This window comes from Fulmarus glacialis, unplaced genomic scaffold (assembly GCF_000690835.1).
Source record: "Fulmarus glacialis isolate BGI_N327 unplaced genomic scaffold, ASM69083v1 scaffold44054, whole genome shotgun sequence".
Classification (NCBI taxonomy): domain Eukaryota; kingdom Metazoa; phylum Chordata; class Aves; order Procellariiformes; family Procellariidae; genus Fulmarus; species Fulmarus glacialis.
Genome location: NW_009209577.1, coordinates 3,276 through 17,330, shown reverse-complemented (window position 1 = coordinate 17,330; position 14,055 = coordinate 3,276). Strand labels below are relative to the sequence as shown.

The following is a 14,055-nucleotide window of genomic DNA, read 5'->3' as shown; positions in this document are numbered from 1 at the left end:
AAATTTTCTTGCCTGCTACTTATTGCTGAGAAGAGACTATGCTAGCCTGACCCCTGGTGAAAGCTGAGTAACTTCCACACTGTTTATTGCTAGGAGATGTGAGCATCCGTATCTGGTGTGAACTTGTGAAGAAGCCTCCTGCTGTGTTGCTGACATACAGCAGGCAGAACTGGACAATAGTGTATCATATCGTGTTCAGAGTTTTTATTTAAATCACTGACATGGGTTACTTATAAAAATGACCTTTGCTGTACAGCATTGCTAAACATGGTTTGTGCTTCCAGGTGCACCGATGCCATCCCAAGCACTCGAGGCAGATCAGCGTTTGCAGCTGTGGAAAGAGGTAAGTGTCATCTGCACACTGCCGAATGGTATGCTCCATTTCTTCTGTGCCCATTCCTACAGTCACGCCTCATACTTCAGTATTTCTCTTGCATGGAGTTCAGGTGCTTCTTCTTCCAGTCCTGCTTCTCCTCTACATCTCCTATCCTGACATCTGTTAAGAGGTGAAACATCTGATTTTCCAGATTTTCTGAACAGTTGCTCCAGGAGGATTTTGAGGCTGGGTATTGAGATGTCGTTCCAGGAAAAGACTGTCTTGGCTCAGTGGAGAGCTACGTTTGATAACAGCTGTCATTTAACTGTCACTGTCCCTGGAAGCAACACAGTGTCCCATCTGGTATTTTTATAGTCTGTACACGATATGCAGTAATTGTTTCAATTCATCCAATCTTACCTCTTGCTTCTTCCGTTCTGCACACAGGGCTGGGACACTGTATTTAATCTTACCCTAGCCTCTCAATTTACTACGTAAAGGATAATGTACTGTGTCAGTTAGCCCCTCTAACATTCTGGTACCGATCACTATCATAACTTCCACTCTCATCTTCGAAATGAACATTTGTTTTGGCTCCAGGATGTGACACGTGTTAACACAGGTTCTTCCCTGCCCTTTTGGAACAGATGGAGCGGCAGGGCATAACGCGCAGAGAGGGTTTAGCCTGCAACTCGCATGCCCTGGTGTTGCTGTAACCTTCAAGTATTCTGTTGACATTTAATTTTGTAGCTTCTGATAACATTAGAAAGCAAGTGACTCACCAGGGATACAGATGCAGAGAGTAAATTTCTTCCTATTGAGGCCATTACAGGAGACACTTCCCTTACTGTCAGCTCCCTGTAGTTCATTTTGGGAGTGTTGACTCAAACCCTAACATATTTTGAGACTGGCACTTGAACAAGCCCTGGTGATATTTATCTCCTGGGAAGAAGTGGTCTCTTGGGAAGTAAGGTCCTGATAGCTTTAAGGAGTTCATGAAAATGAGTTATTTACATTCTGGATTGAAAAATGCTATTTTATACATTTTTGCATTTATTGCTAAGATTTGCTCTTTGTAACACAGGATTTGTCCCTATGGCGACTGGAGGCAAAGGCAAAGTTACTGCTGATTTCAGCAAACAAAAAAGTATGCATAAGATACTAAATTCTATGTGTAAAATTACGTAATATAAGCAATATAAAACTTACTACTGTAGCAAGAATAATGCAGAACTGGAGAGGGTCTAAGGAAAGAGAATTAGATGCATAGGTATATACCCTAAATCAACCTGATTACAGAATCATACTAGTTCACCAGCATTTCTTGGAGTGAAAAGAATCAGTTCTTCCGTGTTTATTACTTTATTAGTGGATCATTCAGGAGAAGCCCTGCCTCTAAATGAACCTAGTATTTTCCAGGAATGACTCTGAGTTTATAAATATGGGAACTTTGTAACTAAGTGTTCTGTTCCTTTACTTGTCTCTCACATCCTTTTGTTTCTTTATGTTATTTAACCAACCCCAAACAACTCACAAGCTCCCACCCTCAGACCACATTTCTGAGATAGGAGAGAAAATTACTGAGAAGATGCTTCAAGGATGATAGAAACTATTAAAATTTTATTTTTAGTTTTTAAAAAGGAATTAGCAGAAACTGTGGCTTTTCCTCAGCCCTTGCTTTGTCCATGCAGGTTTTAGCTTTTGCCTTGCATTGTGTCAAACATAAAGCAGTCTCTGGCTTGTCCTGCTACAGAATTATGGTAGTTCTTTAATAGTCACCTCCAACTACAAAACAAGCAAATAAACCAATCAAAAACAACAACAACAAAATCCCTCAACAAGAGGAAACAGCAAATTTTTAACAGAGGCTTCCAAAATGACTTCAGCTTAGTTTATCTCCTTCACTGCTGATTTCTCCCTCTATGTTTCCTTACTATGAAACTAGTCAAGCTCAACTAATATGCCCAGGGACAAACAAATACAAGATGAAGGGAAAAGAGAACTGGGAGGATGGGTTACCAACAAAAACTATTTAAAGGGGGAATTCTGTGAGCTGTTAGCTTCCCCACTGTCTCTGCTAATGTTTTCTTGTAGATTGTCTCGAGAGAAATGAATCATCTCTTGTCTCACAGTACACAGATATGCATTATTTGTTTATTGGGTTTTTTTCATTTAATGTTTTCATTGCTAAAGAGTGCTGTTTAGGGCTTTTTACCTATAATAAAATCATAAGACCATTGTATTGCCTACTCTTTATTTAAAAAACCCCATTTTTTATGCAGTCTATGAACTAGATGATTGGCAAAGCTTTTTGGCATCTAGATAAACGGTATCAAATATTCAAGGGAAGAAATGTTGCATACCAATGCAGGTTGCTATTGATAGAATTTTAAAGTTATATAATGAAAAGTTAAGCCTCTTTTTTTCATTATTATTAAACTGTGCAGCCTCAGTTGGAGTACTGCAGATTTTTTCTTTTCCTTACAGAATACTTTGAGCTTTCAGCACTGGTAATATTATTTCCATGATTTCAAATGTCCTTTATTCCATTTCTTCTCCCGCCCTGATTAATAACTAAAAATGATTCAGAAGTATGGGATTCTTTCATCTTGGAAAAGAGACAACAGAAAGAGGATGTGATTAATTGTCTACACAAGGTCATGAACAGAAGGGAGGCGATGAGTAGGAATCACTTATTCATTATTTCTTCCAAGACAAGATCGTGATAGCACTGAATGAAGCTAGCTTTGGAAAGACTGATCAAGACAAACAGAAGTAGTATTTCGCACAGTGTTTAGGAAACCCTTGGCACAGGACACTGTGGATGCTAAAAGTTTACAATGGTTCAGAGAGAGATCAGTCAAATTCACAGCACAGAAGAATGTGGTTGGAGAGCACGGGTTTTACTAGACCACTGGTCTCTTCTTATGCTCTTCCCTGGGTGCCAATGTATGGCCATTTTTGGAGATAAGATGCAGACCTAAACGGACATTTGTTTTGATCCAGATGAAATGGCTGGTGGGGGTTGGGGCTTCTTGGTTTGGTTGGTGGATTTTTGTTTTGTTTTGTGTCTGTGTGTAACATTCCATTTTGTGCTGACATGTCTAAGTTCAACAGCAATGACTTCTTCCACAGTGCTCTTTGAGTTTAGATCCCTTGAAATATATTGCATATATCTCTTACTAGCATTGTGATTTGGGAACACCCTCCTTTAAACAAAATCTTGTAAGGCCAAGATCATTTGGCCAATCATTTGCCAAAGAAATCAGTATAAACCTCGGATATTGGCTGCTTGGTGACCCACACGAATTGACTGGCATGCATAAGAGGTCCTGACACATCTCATAGTCACTCAAGGGATGCGTGTGTCATACGCCTGCAGGGATGCTGGAATCCAATTGGAAGAGTGGTGTTTGAGGACTGCTCTTTGAATCACTTGCTTTAGTTTTGTCATTTTCTTTGCAGTTTTGTATAATCCAAAGATATCACAGAAGAGATGTAAGTTTGTAGATCGTACCCCAGATGCTTAAAATCATAATTTAAAATATGACTTAGTCTGAGAAGGCTACAAATAGGAGGGATGTGAGTGGAGTAAGAGAATAAAGGACCCAGATATGTATGTGTTCGTTGCGATCAAACAAGTATAAATTTGTTTATTTGGTTAAGGGCTTTTTTTTCCCCTGAAATACAAAATATTTCATGAATGTACCTATAAGAATTCCTTATGGTGGGCAAGCTTGCCATACCTTTGGCTGCACTGAACTGTTTTTGAAAATATACGTATTTCACTTGTTTTTATTAATCTGACTTCTTAAAAAAGGACTGTGTGAACTTTTACAGATAGACGGTGCATGTTCTGCCTACCTGTCCACAGATTCTCAGCCTCAGGTGAGTCAGGTAGAGGTTACTTTATTATTTTGATTATTATTTTGATTTATTATTTGTTATATCCAGTAGAATTGGAAGTGTGATACCTGAGTTTGTTTTCTTTGCATTAGGCGTCCAGGGCACTGGAAGAACTTTGTTTTCTGGTCATGGGATTTCTCCAGAAACCACAGGTAACACACGCAAAAGACTACTTAGCATTTCTGAAGCCTGATCTCTCAGTGTGCCAGTGTCTACAGTGAATTCTAAGGACACCGCACCTGCAGTGTCACTCAATGCTGGAAGTAATATTGTCAGTTCTTACTCTGAAATGCTATGTGTCCTAACCCAAAACCTATTAAAGACAACAGGGAGACTCCAGTGTTTGGAAAATAATCTCCAGGTTGGATACAAGGTTTCGGATGGTTTTATTGCTCTAGATTAGAAAAATGATGAGCTCTGAATGGAGGAAGAAATGTACTTATGAGAGTCTAGGGATATACAAAGGAGCATCCGCTAAACCCATCTACTCTTCTAGTGGTGAATTATCAATGCTCTCTACAGAGTTTGAAAAGAATAGTTACATTGATAAGCAAAAACATGTAATATATCTGTCAAGGAAGGACAATATTCCAATCCAGTACTGAAAAGTTTATAATGTAATCAAAATTGCCCATTGCTCTTTTTTTTTAACAAATAAAAGCTTCTCTACTGATTATTATTCCTACAGGGTTTAGATGAAAAAGACAACACCAAAAGGGTAAGATTTCTAAGTATGTTTTGTGATCACACTAAAATTGTCAAGAAAATCATAACACCCTTGCCCTGTTTTGTAGTAAAACCCCACTTTTAATTTTTTTGAACAGTTCTTATTTCATTATTCTAAGACTCATGACTCAGGCAACTCAGACGTCATGGTAAGTGGCATAGCACCTCCTTGTGAGTACATGTGTGCTTGTATGTAAAAACAAGGTAATGTTCCTTTTTGCAGTAGTCTTTCCAACTGTACAGCAAGCTCAGAACTGGCAGGTTTGAGTTTAAGATATAGAATGTGTTTAATAACATGGGAGGGGATCATCAATACTGTCCAAGTGTGCAAAAAACTGACCAAACACTCATAGAACCCCAACTGCATCTTAATCTTGTAGTTACAACATTTAAGAATAAGATCAAATGCTTGTTTCTGGTACTGGAACATAACATATGCAGTGATACAAAGTGGATTTATAGAACTGAGAACATGACCATAAATATAAAGAACTCTTAATGAATTTTCATTAATTATTAATTGAATTGTATGTATTTATTTGTGCATGTCATAAATATGTATCAGCCAAAATAGTATTTAAGTCTCACTCAGACTTTGGATTATATTTTAAATTAAAAATATGATTTTAAATATAGCCTAGTATTATTGCTATAAAAATATTCTCATAAGCCAACAACATAAGCCAAACTATGTGTGATCCATTCTTGCTTTTAAAGTGCAAACATAATCTGTTATTTCTGTGCATCTATGTGTTTTTTCTGTGCACAATAGGATTTTGAAAAAGTTAAACATACTCATTTTTTCTCATTTCTTAACAATCATTCTTATATGTTAATGTCCATTTTTGCCTTGTTCTTTTCATTTCTTCAGAAATATGTGGTATATTTCCTAGAAAGCGATATTGATGATATTGGGGTCAGTGTTTTCAGGATAGAGCTGCTCTGGAGGTTTTAATGGTAATCAGAGCACAGTGAAATGAGCTTTGCTGCTGCTGCTCCTGCTTAAGAAGTTACTGCATCCCCCTTCATCCCCATCCTGAATGCCTTTGCCCCTGCCTGCCCCCAGAGATTACCGCTTCCTCACATCCGGTTTAGCTGTTCAGGTGACTATTTTCTAGCCCAGCTCTCAGAGATAGTAACTTAGGTGAGATCCATCATTCTTTGGCTTCATCAACCTCTCTCCACTGACGGCAAGACAGAGCCCAAGTGGCCAGCTGGGCTTTAACTCCTCCGCCACATGTCAGACCTCTACTTTTTAACTATTATGATCCACATTGCCTACCTTAGGCAGACAGTGCAAAATTGGCTCCAAGTAGGCAAGTTCATTTTACCTATAAGTACATTAACACTTTGGTAACTTTAGTTATTCCATATATTACAATTCTCTTCGTTGTATTACTTTTCTAAGAAGTATTGTATCAAAAATACATTATTTTTAAAATTACATTTACATCAGGTTTAAATTGATTGATGGAACATAGGTTTTTCTACTTTATTTCTCACTGTGGACCTCTCTCCACAAGTCCACATGGTTGTGTTTTGCCAGGGGGGCACTTACGCTGCACACAATACCTCTGCGCTTAACCAGGCTGTCTGCAAGCATAAAGTCTTGTTGAACACAAGGAATTTCACGATTGGAGCTTGTCTTTTAGGTAGAGTGACCAGTGCCATGGTTACAAATTTTACTTGAGAGTGGATCCCTCCTGCACACTGTTTTCTTGCAAAAAAAAGAATTTTTCTTGCTGCGATTTAAGTTATTTTGAAGTAAAATGAACTTTGCAGTACAACGGAGATTGAAGCTGCTAACTTCCGTAGTAGATAATCGTAGAAATGTTAGTAGGAGTACTGTATGGAAATACCACTCACAGAGGCTGATCGAAGTCTGAATAATTGCAATTGCCTGGGCAAGAAGTCTGTAAACAGTTCTGAACTTTCAATGAGTAAAGATGAGGACGCATAGCTTTTCCCTCCATCACTCTGTGAGTCACACTCATAGTGTAAATATAAATGTTGGCACCTGTCTTTTGTCAAGTCAGAATGTTAAAAAAAATACGTTTCTCAATTAACATCTTCAGTCCTTTTTTGGTGCATGTTTGGCCCATAAGCCAATACTGCGGGAAGAGACTTTTTTTGCATCATACAGTCCGAATTTCATTGTTGCTCATGTGTCTGTGTTCGTGTCCTCTCAGTCGTCTGTCCTGCATCCTTTGCTGCAACTCGTTCCCCAGCTTAATGAGAGAAGACTGAAGAGATACAAAGTGGACGTATGTAATTTAAAATCTATGTGCTTGCATTCTCACACTTTGTGATTCATTAGCTCTTCTAAAAATGTTCTTGTAGACCTTTCTGCTCATAACATTTTTATTTTCAAGATTTAGTATATCACATTCGTGTATTGTCATTAGAAAAGTGAGGGGTTTATATTCTTAAATTAGTGAAAAATAATCCTGCTGATATTTACCACTTAAAACCAAAAAACACTGAAGTAATATATGCCTGACACAGAACAGTTGTAGAACACAAAGCCTATGTATCAAAATGGATCTGTTAGTTCTTTTATAAAAAGAAAAATAATTTCCAAGTAATTTACAGGCAATTTATTGTTTAACTTAAGGTGCAGATAAGAAAGTTCTCTGTGGAATTAATTTTCCATAGAAAAATAGTGTGTTTTGGAACAAAAGTTTCACATGGAAAGAAATAGATCCATTGTTTCCAAAATATCATAAAATTTGAGTATATTTGCTGCAAATGCGATTTCAAATTTCAAAAAGCAGATGGATAGAAATGTCCATCCCTTTAAAGGAACTATGGAGAGAAGAGAAAAATGCAGTCTGATATGTAAGAATCTTCCTCTATAAGAATACTGACGATTCCTGTATAATAAAGTATACCAAAATCTAAGACCCAGATTATTCCTCTTTTACATTGACTTCAGCTTGGTTATTCCTTAGATTCACTGATGTGATTCGTTATATTCACTGATATGCAAGTTAAATTAGGTGTATGAATGTGATACTTAAAACTCAGATAGTAGCATTCCCATAAGTAGGACTTTTCCTTTATTAATCCAGATAAAGGCTGTGTTGTTAACTCCCAAATTGTCAATGGACTCTTAATCCTATGATTACGCATGACAGCTTTCATCTAGTCATGGTTGTGGTTGGTAATACTATCTACCCCTCTCTTCGGATCACTGCATAATCCCAACTATATACCCTGAATCACATTTTTATTATCCAGTGACAGAACCTGGCCATGTATAAGAACTTAAAGAGTTGGTACATCTTCTCATGGACTAAAGCGGTTATGAAAATTTTAACCCACTACACATCTGAAAGGAAAATACAGGGCAAAATTTACCTTCTGTGATGACATGGACATGAACTGTATTTATGCTGTTGGACCTATATACTGGCAAAGAATATTCTTGGAATTGCTCTGAGCTTTTAAATGAACATGCATGTCAACTAAGACACAAAGAATGGGAAGGAAAGCATAAATGCAAGAACACAAAATTGCTGTAAGTGAAAACAAACTGCCTTTTAAATCCAATAGCATCCTTTTGCTAGAATACTTTAATATCTTGAATTTACTCCCATTGAGGTTGATGGCATAATTAATGGAAATAGAATACAGTAATTAACAGGCAATAACCTAAAATTTGTAGCATATTTTGGCATATTCCAACATATTTCAGCCCCTTCATGGCAGTTTTATTTTTAGTGGGCTCAAAAAAGAAACTATAAGAATATTTTTCCAAATAATAGTAGTACCAAACTCTACAGAGTATATCAGTCAGATCACGTGTCTTTATGTATATATTTAGAGAGTCACTATACTTGTAACAACTCACAAATGAAATTTAATAAACTCTTTCTTTTAAGGGCTGCCAAGCCATCATGTGACAAACAATTTAAAGACACATTTTTTACATCAAAGAAACGTCAAAGCCCGTACTCCACAAATCCTTAGAAAAAAATTAAAAACTATACTAGCTATCTGACATAAAGTATAAACATATACTGATATAAAAAGACCTTTTTTTAGGATAGTGTTTGGTAATAATTGGTAATATTTCTTCCAAAGGAAATTAAAAAAACAGACAAAGAAAAATGTTTGGGAGTGAGCCCAACTGATACAACTTAGTGGCAAAAGGCAAACATTTTATCAAGCTTCTTTTTGTAAGGTACCTTATTTTCATCAGATTTTTAAAGTAGAAATGAATGAATGATGATGAGTGTTATGTGTTTCCTTAGTCATCTTTTCAAGTGGCTAATTTTTAAAAGATCTGTCTCCTATTATTTGTGTTATTGTACTCTTAACTAGTGGTACATGAAAATAGCAACAGTTAGACTTCCAACCATTCTGCACTGTGATAAGTAGTAGTCTTTAATTTGCAATTGTGATGTTAGGCATTGTGAAGTAATGACGTGGCCAACACTTACAGAATATAGCCATTTAAAAATATTTGCATAAATCTAAGGAAACAATGAAAACAGCTCTAAATTGAATTGCATTTTATAGAAGGCAACTTTTTGATTTGCTGTGAATACCAGTCACTTTGTTAAAGTTGTTATTTACTCCTGTACAGTGCATAAACACCAGAGGTTTACAAAGTGCTAGCATCTTCTGGAATCAATTTCCTTTGCAGACTCTTTTGGTTTTGGTATTTTTGCATGCACCTTATTTATTTTAATGTCATAACAAATCTTTGAAATTCATCCATATTATGCTTATCATATTTGTTTACATTTCAGCATATTTTAGTTTAAAATCCTCTCTAAATGTTATTGCTGAGGGCCATACCAGTTTATAAGAAAATTAAGAAAATACTGAAATAATCTGCCATCAATAATAAAAGTAGTGCAATTATTCCCTGAATGTAAGAAAGCTATAAATCTGTCTTTCCAAGAGACTCTACCAGATGGGCTGATGGGGAAATGGCATAGGTAAACTTTAAAGCTGGCAGAGGACCAGAGAAACCCTGCCTAAGATGTGCAGAGGAACTCCAATCCCCCATGGAGGAGGAAACCCCCATGTTCCTGTGGGCTGCCCACCTTTGGTTGGACTATCTGACTCTTGGTGTCATACAATGTGCTTCAGGAAGGGCTAGCTTGCTGCTAATCTTTTTTTTTTTTTTTTCCCTAATACTGGAAAGAGAACCAGAACCTGCTGTACATAAACACACCCACCTCTCCCCGACCAGACAAGGAATTGAAAAGGTGGATGGGTGAAGGAGGAAACATGCTTTATTAAATTTATTCTTTCTTCCCAGTTTGGACTGACACCAGATTTTGTCATGAATTTGATTTGAGCTCCATCTTGACTGATATAATATGATCTAAGAAGAAGCAAGAGCACTTTGTTGGCAAGTCAATCCAAGAGATTGAAAAAGATAAAAAGGGCAGGCATTAAACTCTAAATAAACATACTTCTTCATGAATACATATGTTTCTGTATACATATATACATGCAGGTTTGTGAATATACATGCATGTACACTACAGCATGTATTAATTATTTTTTAACATCTCCAAACCCTTGGAAGTTTAGAGGGCAAGAGTTACAATGAAGGCAGATTTTAGCCTTAGTTGTTGTCTAATACCAACCTTCTGACATGAAATCAGACAAGGAAACTACATAGTCTTCTTCAAGAGGTGTGTGGTTGTAAGTAGAAAATGACATATTAACATGTTAAAAGTCCATAAAATAGATCACAATTCCATATTAGTAACTGTAGTCTTGATTCCTTTTATGTTCTAGATCAATTTCCTTAACTTGCAACAGCTGCCTGTTTAATTTCTGTTTTTATTTTTGTTCACAGATTGAATAGAAAAAGTAGAAAAATAATGAAATATAAGTATCATAAGACACTCCAATGGAAATGTACAAGACCGTTAACAGATAAATTTTTAGCCTTTTTAAATATGAAAAACTATAGTATTGAATGGATTATAGATCTGAGATGTGTATTTCAAACCAGGTAATGCTAGAATGAGGTGGACAATAGAAATAAAAATCATCCAGATGTTTTACATACAGCAAAGAAACTGGGTATAATGGTATACCTGGCGAACTGAAGTCAAAATTAAAAGCAAGACTCGAAAATGATGTGTAGTTTAAACCCTTCTTCCTTTGAAAGCTTCCCTGGATTGAAGCTACTCCTGTGTTTGGAAATGATCCTATTTCACAGAATTCATACAGCATTAGAATAGAGCATGAAGTGATGTCTTTCTATGACAGCTTAAGTTATGATCATTACCCAAGAGATCACATGACCCCAGTTTTTAATTGAGAAATACCATCATCGCTAAATAAATTCCATCTAAATTTTATGTTCTGGTAAGCACAAGATTTGAACTATTTTGTTTCTTAATTGGTCTGTCTCCCCACCTGCATGACAGAGACAACTCACTCATATATCTGGTATTAACACAAGCAATGAAAGTACTGTGATTTAGTTTATGTGTTCTCTAATCATGAAGGTCTCATTAAAGCAACTGGATACTTCATGCTTTGTACTTGTTACATTTAAATGGAGTTTCTATTTTCTTCATCATTCGTTCCCGCCCCCCTTGCTGTATGGATCAGTGGACAGTTGTTTCTCAATGTGTGCAGCACGGACAGGATAGAATATCATAAGCACTGGTCTTTTCTTTGGGAGTTAGTCTGAGAAGGATGATCATGATAGACCTCTGGGAACAGTCTGGGATCTCATTCCTGGGAGGAGCCCAAATATTTCTGATATTTAATCTTTGCTTTGTCCTTCTGCGAGGGCTCTACTTTGTCCGTAGAGACTCCACTACCGTGAAGACACTTGGGTTGTGTCTGGCTAATGAAACCTGGAAAGTCAAAGACAAAAGCTGCTCATCATTACTAGTACCATTCTAAAGCAATCTGAACTGAGCCAAAACTTGAGGTGGAATTTGGCCCTAATTCATGTGTTTTCTGCTATTTCTACATGATAACGCCAACTTCTTGTTACTGACATGGAGAAAGATACATAAAGCATACCTTACGGCATGTATAGTAGTACTGAAGAAATACTTTTAATAAGTACATAAGCAACCTCTCTATACGGATTCATTTACAAGAGTAGATATGATTTAAAATACTTTTTTTTCAGGAAGAACTTCAAGGACCTGGTGGGATTCGAAGTAGAGGCTACTTTTTCTACAGGGTATGGTTTGTTCGACTTTTTTTTTTTTTTTCATTTCCTGATGAGTGTTACAATCAAAAAGTAGAGAAACCAGCGAGTTACAGTAAGAATTACTATGACTGAGGAAACTTTTTTCAGTAAGAGCATCCCACTGTATAGGACTACTCAAAATCTGCTCCAGACATTTTCTTTGATTAACATAAAGGCATAGTAGTAAGTTTTTGTACACATCTTAGTGTTTGTATATACATGATACCATGCTGTGTCTTAATAAGCCATTGGTTATTATGTATGTAATTCTCAGAGAAAGTTCAAGAAAATACACCATCTTGGACAATCCTTCTAAAGCATTGTTCGATATGATACGTTTGCATGTGATATAAATACAATGCCATGCTTACATACTGTACCAAAACAGATACTGGGCCTGACCTTCCCGTTCTCCTTGTGTTTTGACAGTAGGATTACAAACAGAAATTCTCATGAGAATGAAACTACTGTGTTTATCTTTGATGCCATAGAGCCTTTTTACTCCATTTTTGCAAAATTGAGCAAGTTAAAGATGGCAAGTCAAACTTAATAATAATTCTCTTGCTTTTGGTTAATCTTTTTTTCTATTTAAATAAGAAAGTGGCTAATGAAAAGAAGGCAAGTTTGTATAGTTATGTTCCTTATGTATCAGGAATGGATCTGTAGAATTCTTACGACAGGCCAAAGTTATGGGTAATATTAACATCGATGCATTCATGATGCCAGAGTGAAAAGCAAATTCTTATTAAGCTCAGCAAGAGATTTTTTTATCAGCTTTAGTAGACATCTTATCAAGTTCCTTTGTCGTGCAAAATATTTCTGAAATGACCATGGTGAAAAGGGTGAAACTCTTTGCCTATGTTAAAGAACACAGTCTAAAAATGAAATCATTGAGTGACATACATTTCTTTGTTAATTACAACAACGCTTATAATGCAATAATAACAACAATCTGGAAGCACATCTTAAGAAAATGAAAAAAGAATGAGGGATAATGGTCTCTCAGAGTGACTTCTTGTGGCTTTCTTCCCCTTATAAAATCATACAAGATGGGCATAATTCATTCTTCAATCTCTGCACCATAATTTTTACTTTATAATTATCTTCCAGAGGTGGATATACATTAAACAATAACTGGTCTCAGGTTTATCTTTAATGGTGATCACGTTGAAAGAACTGAGAAATTTCCCAATTTCTATACATACCAAGTTGGGTGGGGCTTTGTTACTGAAACCAGTCAGTTTTATAGAGTGCTTATTGGATATTTGTCTTTCAGCCACGCAACGGAAGGAGATCAGTGGATTTTCCCTGAGGAGGTATTTATTTAATGCTTTTAATCACAATCTGTATTTAAATTAGTTTATTTTTGTACAAATAGGGCACAATATTTATATTGAGGAGTAGTCTCAGAAAGCCTTTAACTGTTTTGTTAACTTAGATTTCTGCAGACAAGCTTCTCCCAGATGTGCTAAAGTCACGTATCTTCAGGTGAAGTGAATAGAAGCTGTAGGTACTCAGTTCCAGAACTGAGAACTCAGAGCTGTTTCAGGCAGCAAGAAATGGAAAATATCCCAGATCTGTAAACAGTTTGGAAAGTTTACAATGATAAGTGTATGTCAGGAAGAACTGATTCAACTACCTGTCAAATACATACTGACATCCTGGGGGTAACGCCCCTGTTCTTACACAGAAAAAAACCTCACATTAAAACTAAGTACAGACTTCAGGATTTAATTTCAAATCCATTCAATTCTTTGGAGAAATATAAAAAGTTTCCCTATGCCAATATTATAATGCTCTGTTTTCTAATATATCTTATATCTCTATCGTATTTTAAGTATTTAGTATTATATCATACCAACAGCTAAAGCTTTTTCTTATTTTTCAGGATTTTAGATTCCTGACCTAGAACTAATGC

At 36.2% G+C, this 14,055-nt stretch overlaps 1 protein-coding gene across 1 annotated transcript; it reads left to right on the top strand.

Annotated features, from left to right (window-relative positions):
• Positions 1–284: 284 nt before the first annotated feature.
• NMU (neuromedin U) lies at positions 285–13,449 on the top strand (the record flags this gene model as incomplete). Its single annotated transcript, XM_009576875.1, has 8 exons — positions 285–343; positions 4,157–4,204; positions 4,315–4,374; positions 4,911–4,940; positions 5,047–5,097; positions 7,138–7,212; positions 12,075–12,128; positions 13,414–13,449. Coding segments are annotated over 8 exons (413 nt in total), but the record flags the coding sequence as incomplete, so codon positions are not given.
• Between the last annotated feature and the right edge of the window lie 606 nt (positions 13,450–14,055).